This window comes from Anabrus simplex, chromosome 2 (assembly GCF_040414725.1).
Source record: "Anabrus simplex isolate iqAnaSimp1 chromosome 2, ASM4041472v1, whole genome shotgun sequence".
NCBI classification, from domain to species: domain Eukaryota; kingdom Metazoa; phylum Arthropoda; class Insecta; order Orthoptera; family Tettigoniidae; genus Anabrus; species Anabrus simplex.
In genome coordinates, this window is record NC_090266.1 from 465,668,936 (window position 1) to 465,682,165 (window position 13,230).

At 37.3% G+C, this 13,230-nt stretch overlaps 1 protein-coding gene across 1 annotated transcript in view; it reads left to right on the forward strand.

The window, feature by feature from the left end:
• The window catches only part of shg (shotgun), a 159,134-nt gene that overhangs the window by 58,309 nt on the left and 87,595 nt on the right, over positions 1-13,230 (forward strand). Inside the window, exons 8-12 of the mRNA XM_067139957.2 lie at positions 896-1,247; positions 1,464-1,638; positions 7,306-7,452; positions 12,808-12,923; positions 13,031-13,192. Of these exons, the coding sequence (XP_066996058.2) occupies positions 896-1,247; positions 1,464-1,638; positions 7,306-7,452; positions 12,808-12,923; positions 13,031-13,192 (952 nt within the window). The remainder of the gene's footprint in view (positions 1-895; positions 1,248-1,463; positions 1,639-7,305; positions 7,453-12,807; positions 12,924-13,030; positions 13,193-13,230) is intronic.

A 13,230-nucleotide genomic window follows, 5' to 3' on the forward strand; every position in this document is an offset into this window, starting at 1 on the left:
ATTTTTATTGTATTGGATATGCGAGTGGGCTTTCTATATATTTTGTATGTTAAATGGTCATTGTGCCTGGTTATAGATATGTTAGATAGTTTATGGTGTAATTGTTTTCTGTTTCCTTGGTGAATTTCATATTGGGATCTATTCCATTTAATTGTTCTAAAATTTTGGTTTCATTAGTGTGTCTATTGTCTATTATAACAAATACATCATCTACAAATCTGCACCAGAAGAGGATATTATCTAGTTTTTGGATTTCTTGGTGTTCCATGTGATCTATATAGATTTCACTTTGCTATCAACAACAATTATTTCAAATTTCATGACACTATATATCACCAAAAATGATTACCTATGGGATCCCCAACATCAGGTATATTGGCTGAAATCTGGGGTCATGTGAGATGAATGGAGGAGGTTAGGTTATCTAGGAGATTAATTGACATGGGCATGGATGGTAAGAGAGGTAGAGGGAGACCAGGATGGTGATGGTTAGGCTTGGTTTCTAATGGTTTAAAGATAAGATATACAAAGCCTGACAAGGCCACAGAGCTGTTTACAAATAGAGGATTGCGGTGGCATTTAGTAAATTCACAGAGGCTTGCAGACTGAGCTCTCAAAGGAATAACAGTTCCTTTCCTTGAACAGTTTGAGCACCACCAGTTGATTGTATAGTTCCAGCTGCCTGAGTACAAGAAGGACAATAGTTCAGAATATAACCAAGATGCCCTGTCCTATTCCATGGCAACTGGTATCGCGATTCTCGGGACCACTTACTAGACTACTCGGCCATTGCCCACACTTTGTGAACTAGGACGTGACTACAGTGACACACACCACGAACCATACAAAATTTTTTATGAGTGTGTAAAATTCTCTCTCTCTATCTTTTCTTTAGGTCTAATATACCTGGTGACTGGCCTATATTTGAACTGATGAGTGGCCCTACTGAACAGACAAACAAGCTGAACACTTTTGTCCTGGAGCAGCACAATGATACAGCAGATATAAAACTTGGCAAACATTTGGATTATGAGAGTACTCCTGAATTTGTGCTCACTGTTCGCATCCGGAATAAGCATAATTTGGCTGCTCGGAAAACTTTCAACATTAAAGTTGAGGATGTAAATGACATCATACCAGTGTTCGTAGATGTAACTACGGGCAGTGTGTTAGAAAATGAACCTCCGGGAACTCCAGTTATGCAGGTTCGAGCCATTGACACGGATGGTACGACTGCTAATAACCAGGTATTGCAACTTTGTTATTTTAGAGTTATACTTCTATCGTAATTAATTCACCTATGAAGGAATATAGACCCTAAGTAGAGTAATCTGTCCTTCGCAATGGTGGTTTTGTGTCCATTGTAAGTGTAATTTTGATTCCCTATTTCCATATTTTCCACGTTTACTCTATGCATTGCTGATAACTTTTGAATGCATACATGTCCACTTTTTAAATTTCAGGTTACATATGAATTAGCTGACAATAAAGACCTCTTCCATATTGACAAGCATACTGGTAACATTACAACATTAGTAAAATTTGACAGAGAAGAGAGAGATTTTTATAACATTAAAGTGATTGCAACTGATAGTGCACCTTCTTCACTGTTCAACGATGGAGTAAGACACAACAAAGGTTAGTATTCAGAACATTCCAATGAACTATTTTATTCTTCTTGTGAAGATAAACCTGTTACATTCATTTAATGACTTAGTGACTGGTTGTGGTGGTGTACACCTTAATATTGTAGAGCGTCCTTGCTACCAATTTGTAGCTGCTCATATCATGTACTTGGTCTTCATTACATTACTCTTTCCTCCTCGCTTTTCATTTTTTCTAAGAAAAGTGATTAATTGTATACTGGGAATCTGATATGCCATTTAAAACTAATTTTAATAAACTTACCTAATTCAGTTCTTCATCTGTCTGCTGCTGCTGCTGCTGCTGCTGCTGCTACTGCTACTATTACTACTACTGGTTTTATGTCCCACTAACTACTTTCACAGTTTCTGGGGATGCTGAGGTGCCTGAATATTGTCCTGTAGGAGTTCTTGTATGTGCCAATAAACATATTGATACAGGGCTGACATATTAGAGTACCTTCAAATACCACCGGGCTGATCCAGGATCAAGCCTTCCAACTTGGGCTCAGAAAGTCAGGGCCTTAACTGTCTGAGCCACTCAGTCCAGCACTATTACTTACTCTTGCTTTGCCATCGATGTACATCAGTGATGTGCTGCTATAGTGGATCCTCCAGGGTTTAGCAGAAAGCATTTGCAGTGGGGCCAAAGTTGCCTCCTTATCTGTTGGGCACAGCTGTTCTTAGGCCTTCCTCTTCTTCATATCCCAGTTAGCCTTTGGCTACGTAGCTACATAGCTCTGGCCCTGTTCATTCTCCTTCTCAAATCATGTTACCCACTCACACTGAAACTTCTCCACGACAGTCTCCTTCACGTGTAACATGCTTCCGATGTGCTCGTTTCAGAATTGATCCTCCTTCAAAACTCTTGCCAACATTCTAAATACAGTAGAAGTCCGTTATAGCGAGAATTCACAACAGCGGAAAATTTACTCGCTATAACGGATTGTCGTTATATCCGATTTTAAAAATAAAATTCGGGAAACCCCCATACACATTAAAATCGGTATGAAACGGCAATCAGTTTGTTCAAAACTTGCATTTCAGCGGATGATATCCACACTACGACTTGTTTGTTATTTTTCGAAATCCAATACTACTTGAAAGTGTGTTTATTTTCATTCTGAAAAATAAAATACAGTTTCGTATTTCTCCGAATCCATGACGAACCCCACTCTTTCCTTCAAAATTTTTAATCATGCTAAAAAAAAGTGCGTTGTAAAATCAGATGAATGCCTTTGTTGTACAGTACGCATTTTTACACAATTTTTAGACGCCGAACATTGGCTTTCCTTACGCCGCATTTTTGCGGCTGCACAATTATTCTTTATTTCCGCGGGTTTAATGATCATTAACTTAAAATTGGCATCATAATACCGAAGAGAACCCGTTGAAAATTTGCTGGCAATACCTATTCCATGCGTCTCTACAATACAGCGATCCGTCAGGAAAATATTCTTGCCGTCTATAAAAACTTTTACGGTATTTTTACTCAGCGTCAGATATAACCGGCTACCGCTACACGCATGTCTCGCTTGCCGGGTTTGGTCAACTTCAGCGGATAGCTAGGCCTAATCGCGGACGTTGAAGGTCAGCGAACGAGTTTATTGCGCCACGGCCTTTCCGCCCTTGCGTTTTTCGTGCGCATACCTCACAATTTCATTTTCGACTTCTTTAAAGCGTCCTTGTTGCGGACCACTGAATGCATTTTTTGTATCTTTGTCTTCGCACTGACCCCAAATATTGACTTAGTTAGGCCTACGCCATATTTTCTTGCGGCTGCACAGTTATTCTATATTTCCGAGTATTTAATAACCATTACCGCTAACTTAAAATTGGCATAATATCGACGAGAACCCGTTCACAATTTGCCGGCAATACCTGTTCCACATATCTTTATGATTATCCATCACGAAAATATTCTTGCTGTCTACAAAACTTAATTTTACTAGAGTCGGGTACAGTAGACACATTATAACTCTGCCACTGTGTAGCCATGGCCTTTCTACGAATTTGAAGGCTCGCATGTTTTGATGCCATTCTGCAGATTTCAGAAACGTTTTTGTAGAGGCTAATAGAATGTCATTCTCTCTTCACTATTTCCCGAGATCCAGTGACGTTACACACAGACACTGTACAACCGGTTGTCACGGCTAGCGATGTATAATAAAGAAGCGGTCGCTTATTGTCAACGAATTTTGTATGTGCGTGCGGGGATGAAAAGAAGCAACGTGGATACCGCGAGGGTTGCCAGTGGTATTCATTACTGTTAGGCCGCGAATGCAAGACGACCCTTAATTTTTCGCGTGGGATTCTGAGGAAGAAAACGTCATCTTGGATTCGGAGAAATGCGGTATCACTCCAGAGTTTTGTTCTTCAAATGGCGTCACCTAACCTAACTGTGTCATGAAAACATATTTGATACGCATGTAGAGCAATGAGCTATCCTCGCTAAAAATTTACATGCGAATAGCCTTTCCGAAATGTAACTAGACGCGAGAAAATATTAACTATCCTCTGAAATCAGTTATGTACTCTGCCATATCTTCAGGTGTATCACATTCTTACTTAATTTCAGTATATAACATTAAACTTAAGAGATCGTTTACTTCAGCCGTTATTTTTAACGAGTTAACAACTGCTATTGGCCACGTTATTTACGCATTTATTACGAAAACTAGTTATTCTATTTCATTCAAATTTTTTTAGAGAATAGCAGTCGATGAGTCAAGACCAAGATATTGTAGTTGGTCTTGGTTGAGTACTACTGATCGACTACAACATCGCATTCGAATGTCGACGAGAGAGCTCGCAAATGCACATAATGAGAAAACCATACCGTACCATAGATGATCGATCGCATTTTGTGGCAAAAGTTTCGGTTTCCTTATTCAAACAGCGTCATTTATCCTAACTTAACCGTACTATACATATGATGAAAACATACTTCAAGCGCCACTAGAGAAATTATAAACTTTCTCGCTATAAATTTACATGATAATAAACTTTCCGTAATTTAACCAGACGCACGAAAATATAAACTAACCTGTGAAATCAATTATGCACTCTGCCATATCTCGGTGTATCTCATTTTTCTTAATTGCAGTATTTAGCATTAAAAATAAGCAATCGTTTAGTCAGCCTTTATTTTTAATGAGTTAAGAACTGCTATCGGACATGTTATTTCCGCATTTATTAAGAAAATATGTTCTCTTCCATTTTGAATTTTCTTTACGGAAGAGCAGTCGACGGGTATTACTAATAGACTCTGACATCGCCTTTGAATGTCGACGAGAGAACTCGCTAGTGGACATAGTGAGGAAACGATGCGAAGATATTCGATTGCATGCTTGGCTGGTGTACATAAATATCGATAACGGAAAAAATCGCGCGCGCTTAATCGCTCGTAATAACGGATGCGTCAGTGTTAGGGCTCTCTCTGTAACCGAAGGATAATATACAGTTTAACATAGGAATTTTGAAGGGACATCAAAATATTGTCGGCATAACAGGGTTCTCGTTATAAGCAGTACTCGCCATAACAGACTTCTACTGTATCTTCATCTCTGTGGCATTTAGAGACTGCTTGTGGTGTTCACAGAGTGTCCAGCATGTCAGTGCAAGCCTTACCACCATCATATAGAGCTTTCCTCTAAGCTTTGCTGGCATCCTCTTATTGCAGAACACTGGCAAATTTTGTTTCTGTTTCGGCCAGCCTACTCTGATCCACACAAGAAAGTACTATATCACAAAAATTAAGCAAATATTTTGATGTTCTAATCTTCATGATGTGGCATCAAAACAGGAGATCGTGATAGCTGTACAGCTAGCAGAATCAGCCAAATGGCTTATAAAACAGAATGAACAACCAATGGAGGCAAGCCAAAGGTGCCATGAAAAATAACCATCTAATAGTGAATACAGGCCTGCAACCAACCAAAATAAAATAAAAAGGTGGTGCAGGATCTACAAGGGTCATTTGAGGACAATACAAAGATTTAAACCAAATCAGAATCACAATGAGTAGGAAAACCAGGCTAGTACAATTTCCATTACACAGAGCAAATAATAGAGCACAAAATAAGTAAATGCTGGGGAATGGTACTCCAGAACACAACACCAGGTAAGAGAGGTATGATCTCTTCGTAGTTCATAAAGCAGTCATTCAATATCCATTTCACATAACCCCGAATCACAGCAACAATAAAAATGTCCAGTAACTTATGACGGTTACTGCAAGACCAAAAGGAGAAGAACAGGGAAATTGCAATCCCACAAAGGTTACCAATTTAATAAATCCTGACATTCTAGGTGTAAGGCTCATTTCTAATAATAGACTACTTCATTCTTTTGGGGTGTACAAACCTGGAAAGGGTGGCACTGATGCTGATACAGAATTATTTGATATGATAATTAACTATGTGGGAAGGGGCATGGAAAGGAACATGATTTTAACAGGTGATCTCAATTTACCAAATGTCAGTTGGGAAGGTAATGCGAGTGGCAGGAAGCATGACCAACAAATAGTAAATAAGTTAATTTGGGAAGTACAGCTGAATCAGAAAGTGATGGAATGAACCAGAGGGAAGAATATTATGGATGGGGTGCTGGTAAAACCAGATGAGCCCGATAGAGTAATGTAACAAGAGTTTTTCAGTGTGTCAAACACACACTACAAAAAAAAAAAAAAAGACATGTTTTACGTTTTATATATATATATATTTTTTTATTGCATGGCAGTTCTAATTTTCAAAGCATTATAATTTTATTGCTTTCTTCAGCATTTTTAATATTTCCTCATGGGTTGTTGCTGTGTTAATTGATGGACAACAGTATAATAATTATTCTCCAGTGTTGGATGTAAGCAGCAAGTTTGTAAAAATATATGTTGGTCTTAGCAACTTCCCACCTATGAATATGGTGATGTGTTCCTCCATGTATAGTGGTAATACTACTCAACACAAATGGATAATTCAAGTAGCATTTAGTTCCCATCAAGTATAAGAAATGTCTTCAAATAGGGTATTTGTTAAATTTTGTCCTTGATATACAGAAATGATACAATAAATATGATCTTGTTTCGTGTTTGGGTGTGGTAGCAGAGTGGCATTTTCACTGACTTTTCAGCAAGGTGATCAGGATTTGAATCTCAGCCAGTGCACGTGGAATTTTTGAAATGGAAAGTCGAGAGTCTGTGGTTCAGATTCCATGTAAAACTGGAGGTCCCTTGGCTGTGATCAAAATGTCAACAGTCACGTAAAACTATAAGTTTGCTTGCTTACTAACACTTTCTCTTCTTCTAAAGAACCATAGGGATTGAAAATGAGATAAATTATGTATTATAGTGCAAACAACTTGTGTTTGTACATGCTTCAGCCATATGTAAAATAAAAAAAAAAAAAAAAAAGAAAACATTTATTATCATGAACAAGCAAGGTAAAGTGTCTGTAGTGTGCAGCACCATGTGCTCAAGAGAAGTTTTATGATGCTCTCCTGTTAAAAAAAAAAAATTAACAGTTTCAGTGGTATATGTGGGGATAGTCAATTCAATTCTGTACAGTACACCTTTCAGCCTTCTTATTAAAATAATGGAAATACAATAACAAAGTGACTACTGGTATGATGTTGGTTATTCATAGCTTTGCTTTTATTTATTTTTCAGGTGAACAGAATTTCCGTATTGAAATTGCAGACAAGAATGACAATAAGCCTGAATTTACTAAACCATGGTACATTGCCGAAGCAATTGCTGAAGATGCCAATATAAATTTTCAGGTTGCTGAAGTGAAGGCTCTGGATAATGACACAGGTAAGGAGCAGCACTCACTTCTTGGCAGTGTTATTAACAGAGAAATTAGTTTCATACCATGTATAAGACAAATTTCCTGTAAAATTCAGTAAATTCCAATATTTTGCAGCTATTATTATTATTATTATTAATAATAATAATAATAATAATAATAATAATAATAATAATAATAATAAATACATTGGTATTTGGAATCGCTTTTAAAAATGAGACTTTTTTTTTGGGAAAGTCCCCTTAGGGGGGTGGGGGTGGGGGGTGAAAACTGGTGAAAAAGGAGATGAATACCTTTTATGAGGATACTTATATCTCAAAAACTGAAGAGGTTACACACATGATAATTGACATTTGGAATCTCCTTTAAAAATAAAGGAAAACATATTTATTTTGTTTTCTGCAAGTCCACTTAAGAGGGGTGAAAACAAGTGAAGAAGGGGTTGAATACATTTTATGAGGATACTTATATCTCAAAACTGAAGACGTTACAGACATGATAATTGGTATTTAGAATCTCCTTTAAATATAAAGAAACATGTACTTTTTGTTTCTGGAAAATCCAATAAATGCGGGGTGAACAGGAGTGAGGAAGGGGATGAAATTTTAAAAAGGCTATATCTGCAGTATATCTCAGAAATGTAACATGTTAGAAACATGAAAATTGTTATTTGTAATCTCCTGTAAAAGTAAAGAAACATAGACAATTTGTTTTCGGAAAATCTATGTAAGGGGAACTAAAAAGGGGGGGTTAATTCTTAAAATGAGATTATTTACAGTACATCTGAAAAACTTAACATGTTACAGGCATGAAAATTGATACTTTTAATCTTTTAAAAATAAAGAAACGTGCATTTTTTTTGTTGTCCGAAAAACTATTGGGTGGGGCGTTAAAAAGGACTTAGAAGGTAGTTGAATTATTTTTATTAGGATACTGATATCTCAAAAACTGAAGATGTTACAGACATGAAAATTAGTATTCGGTGTCTCCTTAAAAACTAACGAAATGCGTATTTTTTTCTTTGCAAAATCCATTTAACACCCGAATGGTCGCACCTGTCTTAGAACGTGAGAGGTCGCGCGAAGGCAAATTGCTCACGCTTAATATTTTAATGAGCTGCTATTTTCCTTTTTCAGTGAATGCTCTGATAAAAATATAAATATGTACCCTGTTTAACTGCCTTTGAACTAGTACTAACATAATTACCCAGTAACAATATTTTCTCAATGTAAAAAAATTAATGAAATGTTGTTGCAAAATCTGGTAAAATTACACGAGTTTTTAAAGAACGCGAGAGGTCGCGTGTGAGCAAATTGCCTCAACGTTTGCATTTGTACATTTCAATGAATGATTTGGTCACAATTCAAGATAAAACCACAGCACCACTCTTCACTGAAAGCCACCATAAACCTCATGAACTTTACTTGAGAAACTTTCTTGGAAATGCAGTCATGTAAGAATACACTACATGAGGGGTCGCTCAAAGGCATTTTGCCGCGGCAGATGCGAGAGTGAAAGAAAACTTAAACTACTCCGGAACGCAGCAGACAATACACTGATGATAATGAATGTCAGACGGGAGAGAGGGAGGGGAGGGATGAAACAAACGCCCTAAGCCCTACAGCGACTGGCAACAAAATTATTAAATATTTAAAAAGTGTGGCAAATTGCCGCAGGTGCGACCTCTCGCGTGTTAAAGGGGGGTGGTGAAAATGTTCAAAAATTAGTTGAATTCTTTGTATGAGGATAGTTATATTTCAAAAACTAAAATGTTGCAGACGTGAAAGTTTGTATTCGGAATCTCCTTTAAAAATAAAGAAGCACCTATTCTTTGGTTCTGGAAAATCAACATAAGTGGTGGTGGGGGGGTGAAAGAATTTAAAAATTAGTTGAATTATTTGTATGAGGATACTTATATATATGTTTTAAACTAAAGATGTTACAGATGCAAAAATTGGTATTTTAAATCTTCTTCTTAAAAAAAAACCTTTAAAAAAAAATATTGGGGGTTGGAGGGGTTGGGAAAGGAGATAAATAAAGGAACTCATATTTTTGTTTTTGGAAAATTCACCTGCAGGGATGGAAGGAAGTGAAAAAAATTGAATTCTTCTTATGGGAATACTTATATCACAAAAACTGAAAATTACAGACGTGAAAATTGGTATTTGGAATCTCCTTTAAAAATCAAGGAACCGCATTTTTTGGGCGAAAATCAACTTGGTGTGGGGATGAAAAAGGAGCAGAGATTTTTTATGCGGATACATATATCTCAAAAACTGAAGATTTTACAAATGCGACAGTTGGTATTTGGGAGCTCCTTTATAAATAAACACACTTTTTTTTGGGAAATCAACATAACGGGGGGGGGGGTGGGGGTGTGTAAAAGGTGCGGGGAGGGGGTCTGTGCTGAAAAAGAAGTTGAAATCATTTTATGGGGATACTTACATATCAGAAACTTATGTTACAGATGTGCAAACTGCTATTTGTGATCTCCTTTAAAAGAAACACGTATTTTTTGTTTTCGGGAAAAACACTTAAGGAGTGAAAAGAATTGAACAACGGTTGAATTTTTAAAATGAGTTCCGGTATATCTACTTTATATGTCAAAACATAACATGTTGCAGACATGAAACTTGATATTTGGAAAGACCTTTGAAAATATTGGAATATGTATTTTCTTTTTAGACAAGGCACTTAACGGGGGTGAAAAGAAGTGAAAAAGACTTGAATTGTTTCTTACGAGGATACCTATATCTCAAAAGCTGAAGATGTTAACAGATGTTGAAATAGGTATTTGGAAACTCCTTTAAAAATAAAGAATTATATATTTCGAATTGAGAGAAGAATGTTTCTCACATGTACAGTTGTATGTCGCATGGCCATCTTAGCCCCAAAAGTCTACCACAAACGTGCTTTACAAAGAGTGTCTTTGGGTAAATGAAGCTCTTTTTTTTTACGTCGCACATATACAGATAAATCTTATGGCGACAATGGGATAGGAAAGGCCTGGGAGTGGGACGAAGCGGCCGTGGCCTTAAATAAGGTACAGCCCCAGCATTTGGCTGGTGTGAAAATCGGAAACCAAGGAAAACCATCTTCAGGGATGCCGACAGTGGGGCTCGAACCCACTATCTCCCGGATGAAAGTTCACAGCTGTGCGCCCCTAACCGCACGACCAGCTCGCCCGGTCACCACTCCATTTTTTGGCGAGTTTTTATACTTTAGGGATTTTCAGATAATGTCTTAGTACACTAGCGAGGAACGATTACTTTTATCAAGTTATGAAATCCACGCGAGCGAAGCTGCAGGTAATTGCTAGTTATTTCATAAATGTTAAACTCTTCCATGCTTTTCCAGAATAGCATGATATTGTTGTGGATCTAATATTGTTTTCGCGAGTTCTGTGACCTTTTTGATTCTCCCAGACATGCGGTCCAGAGGCACAAAACTGTCTCCTCGGATAGGAAAAATAGGTTCCACTTTATTAAAATTTTAACTTAATTTAACATAATTAAGCAAAGAGCACATGATGGTAGAATTTTTGTTTTGACTTGTAGGAGACTTATAGAATAGCATCAATGTTTTCTGAAATTTAATGCCTTCTGATCTTGTTTTTTAACAAACCCTCTCTTCAAGATAATACCAAAAGGTATGCAAAGCTGATGCAACTTCATGCGATCTTCTTCCAGACTGATCTTTTGTCCAAGAATATATGGATGTGTTTTCCACATTTTGGACATTTCATGAATTACAAAAGTTAGATTGTACAACTAAAGCTGTCAAGCATAAAAAGGTCAACTTCCTCTTGCTTCAAAATTTCTGGAACTCTAGCATGTAATTTGTGCAATCTACGATGTTCCATCAGATCTGCTCTCTCAGCTGGTGATGTAGAATTATTTTATACCTTGATTTTTAATTCTTCATAGAATTTCAGTTTTCTGGTGCCCTAACCAGATTTTGAGCCATGTTTGGAATGATTTTTTCTGTTAATTGCGACTGGTTTAGAAGCAGCCATGCTGGCCTCTTTCTACATTCACCAAATCTTCTTGACAAATATTGTTGCGTCCATGTAAACTTGTATGCTATTTGACCTCCCCTAATATATTTCTCTGCACTTCAAGGTCTTCATGAAAGTTACAATTGAAGCCTCAGTCTTGCTGTCTTTGGCTTTAGTATGTGCACCACCCCTGTTGTCTTTACATTGTTGACCTGTAGCACTGAAGTACATAGATAAACAATTCAGTCTGAATCTACACATTCCTGTTGGAGAAGAGAATGACTGAACACACACTCTTACAATATGTCCAGTTTTCCTCCGTATACAATGTTGTGTTCATAACCTACATTCCTTGGTCAATGTGTTTTTGCTTCTGTGGACATAATATATTAAAAGGAAGTTGTCTTGCTCTAATTTTGATTTGTTGTTATGCAGTTGTCACAGAAATGGGTGATGTCTCCTGGACTTCACAATCCTACTTTGCATATAATAATTTGGCCATCCTGCATGATTGCAATTGGTACAAGGTATAGGGTGAGCACTAGAACTGTTTCTTGCATGCTTGCATTTGTTTTATCCCAGTTGTTTACATCCCTCCTTCTCTTCCTGCTTCTATCGGAATCATGTAGAGGACTTGCTGAACTTTTTAAATCAGTCATCGTGTACATAGGCTTAATAGGGGAAACTGTCTGACTCTTTGGCTGAACGGTCAGCATACTGGCCTTCGGTTCAGAGGGTCCCGGGTTCGATTCCCGGCCGGCTCGGGGATTTTAACCTTAATTGGTTAATTACAATGGCATGGGGGCTGGGTGTATGTGTTGTCTTCATCATCATCTCATCCTCATCACGATGCGCAGGTCGCCTACGGATGTCAAATAGAAGACCTGCACCTGGCGAGCCAAACCCGTCCTGGGATATCCCGGCACTAAAAGCCATACGACGTTTCATTTCATGGGGAAACTTGCTCTACAGCACAGCTCATCAACATAAACCAAATGAAACCGCAAGCAGGATACTGGTGGGAAACGGGAGCTTACTTGTACGCATATGTATGAGACAGTAGAGTTTGGAAGACATCACGGTCTGACTTAGTACAGTTTTGATTGGAAAAACATAATTCCTACCCCACACATTACGATGACGTAGTGGGTACCTGGAATAAAATATTAGCGACACAGAAAGGTCTACACATTACTAACAAGATCCAATGGATTTCTGAATTTCATCAAAAACTGACTTAGTGAGTTTTGGAAACAAGCTCTTCAATTCTTACTAGCTCAAGAGTCTTGCCAAATCATAGTGAAAACCAACTTTTAGTTAGGTTACTGATGTGCTAATTACATTAACTCTGTTTGTTCTTTTGCAGCCTCGCCTGTTGTATACAGCATTATAGACGGTAATACATACGATGCTTTTCTGATAGAGAACACTACAGGAAAAATAAGAGTGAAGAATAAGTTGGATTATGAGAATATCACTGAAGTAAGTTGGTTTTTTAAATTAATTTTAAAATGTATGAAAATTATAGTGTAAACTGTTTTCAGCTCAGTATCTTTCTTGAGTATTAATGAAATTTAATTTTTATTCAGTACCTACTGAAAGTTCGTGCATTTGATGGAGCTTATGAAGACTTTGCCAATGTCACAATTAAAATTGAAAATGTCAATGATAATCCGCCTGTATTCTTGGACTACAACAAAGAAATCACTATAAGGGAGGAGGAAATTCCTGATGAAAAATGTATCACCAAGGTGAGTGGGACTACTAAGATATATATAACATAATGGTG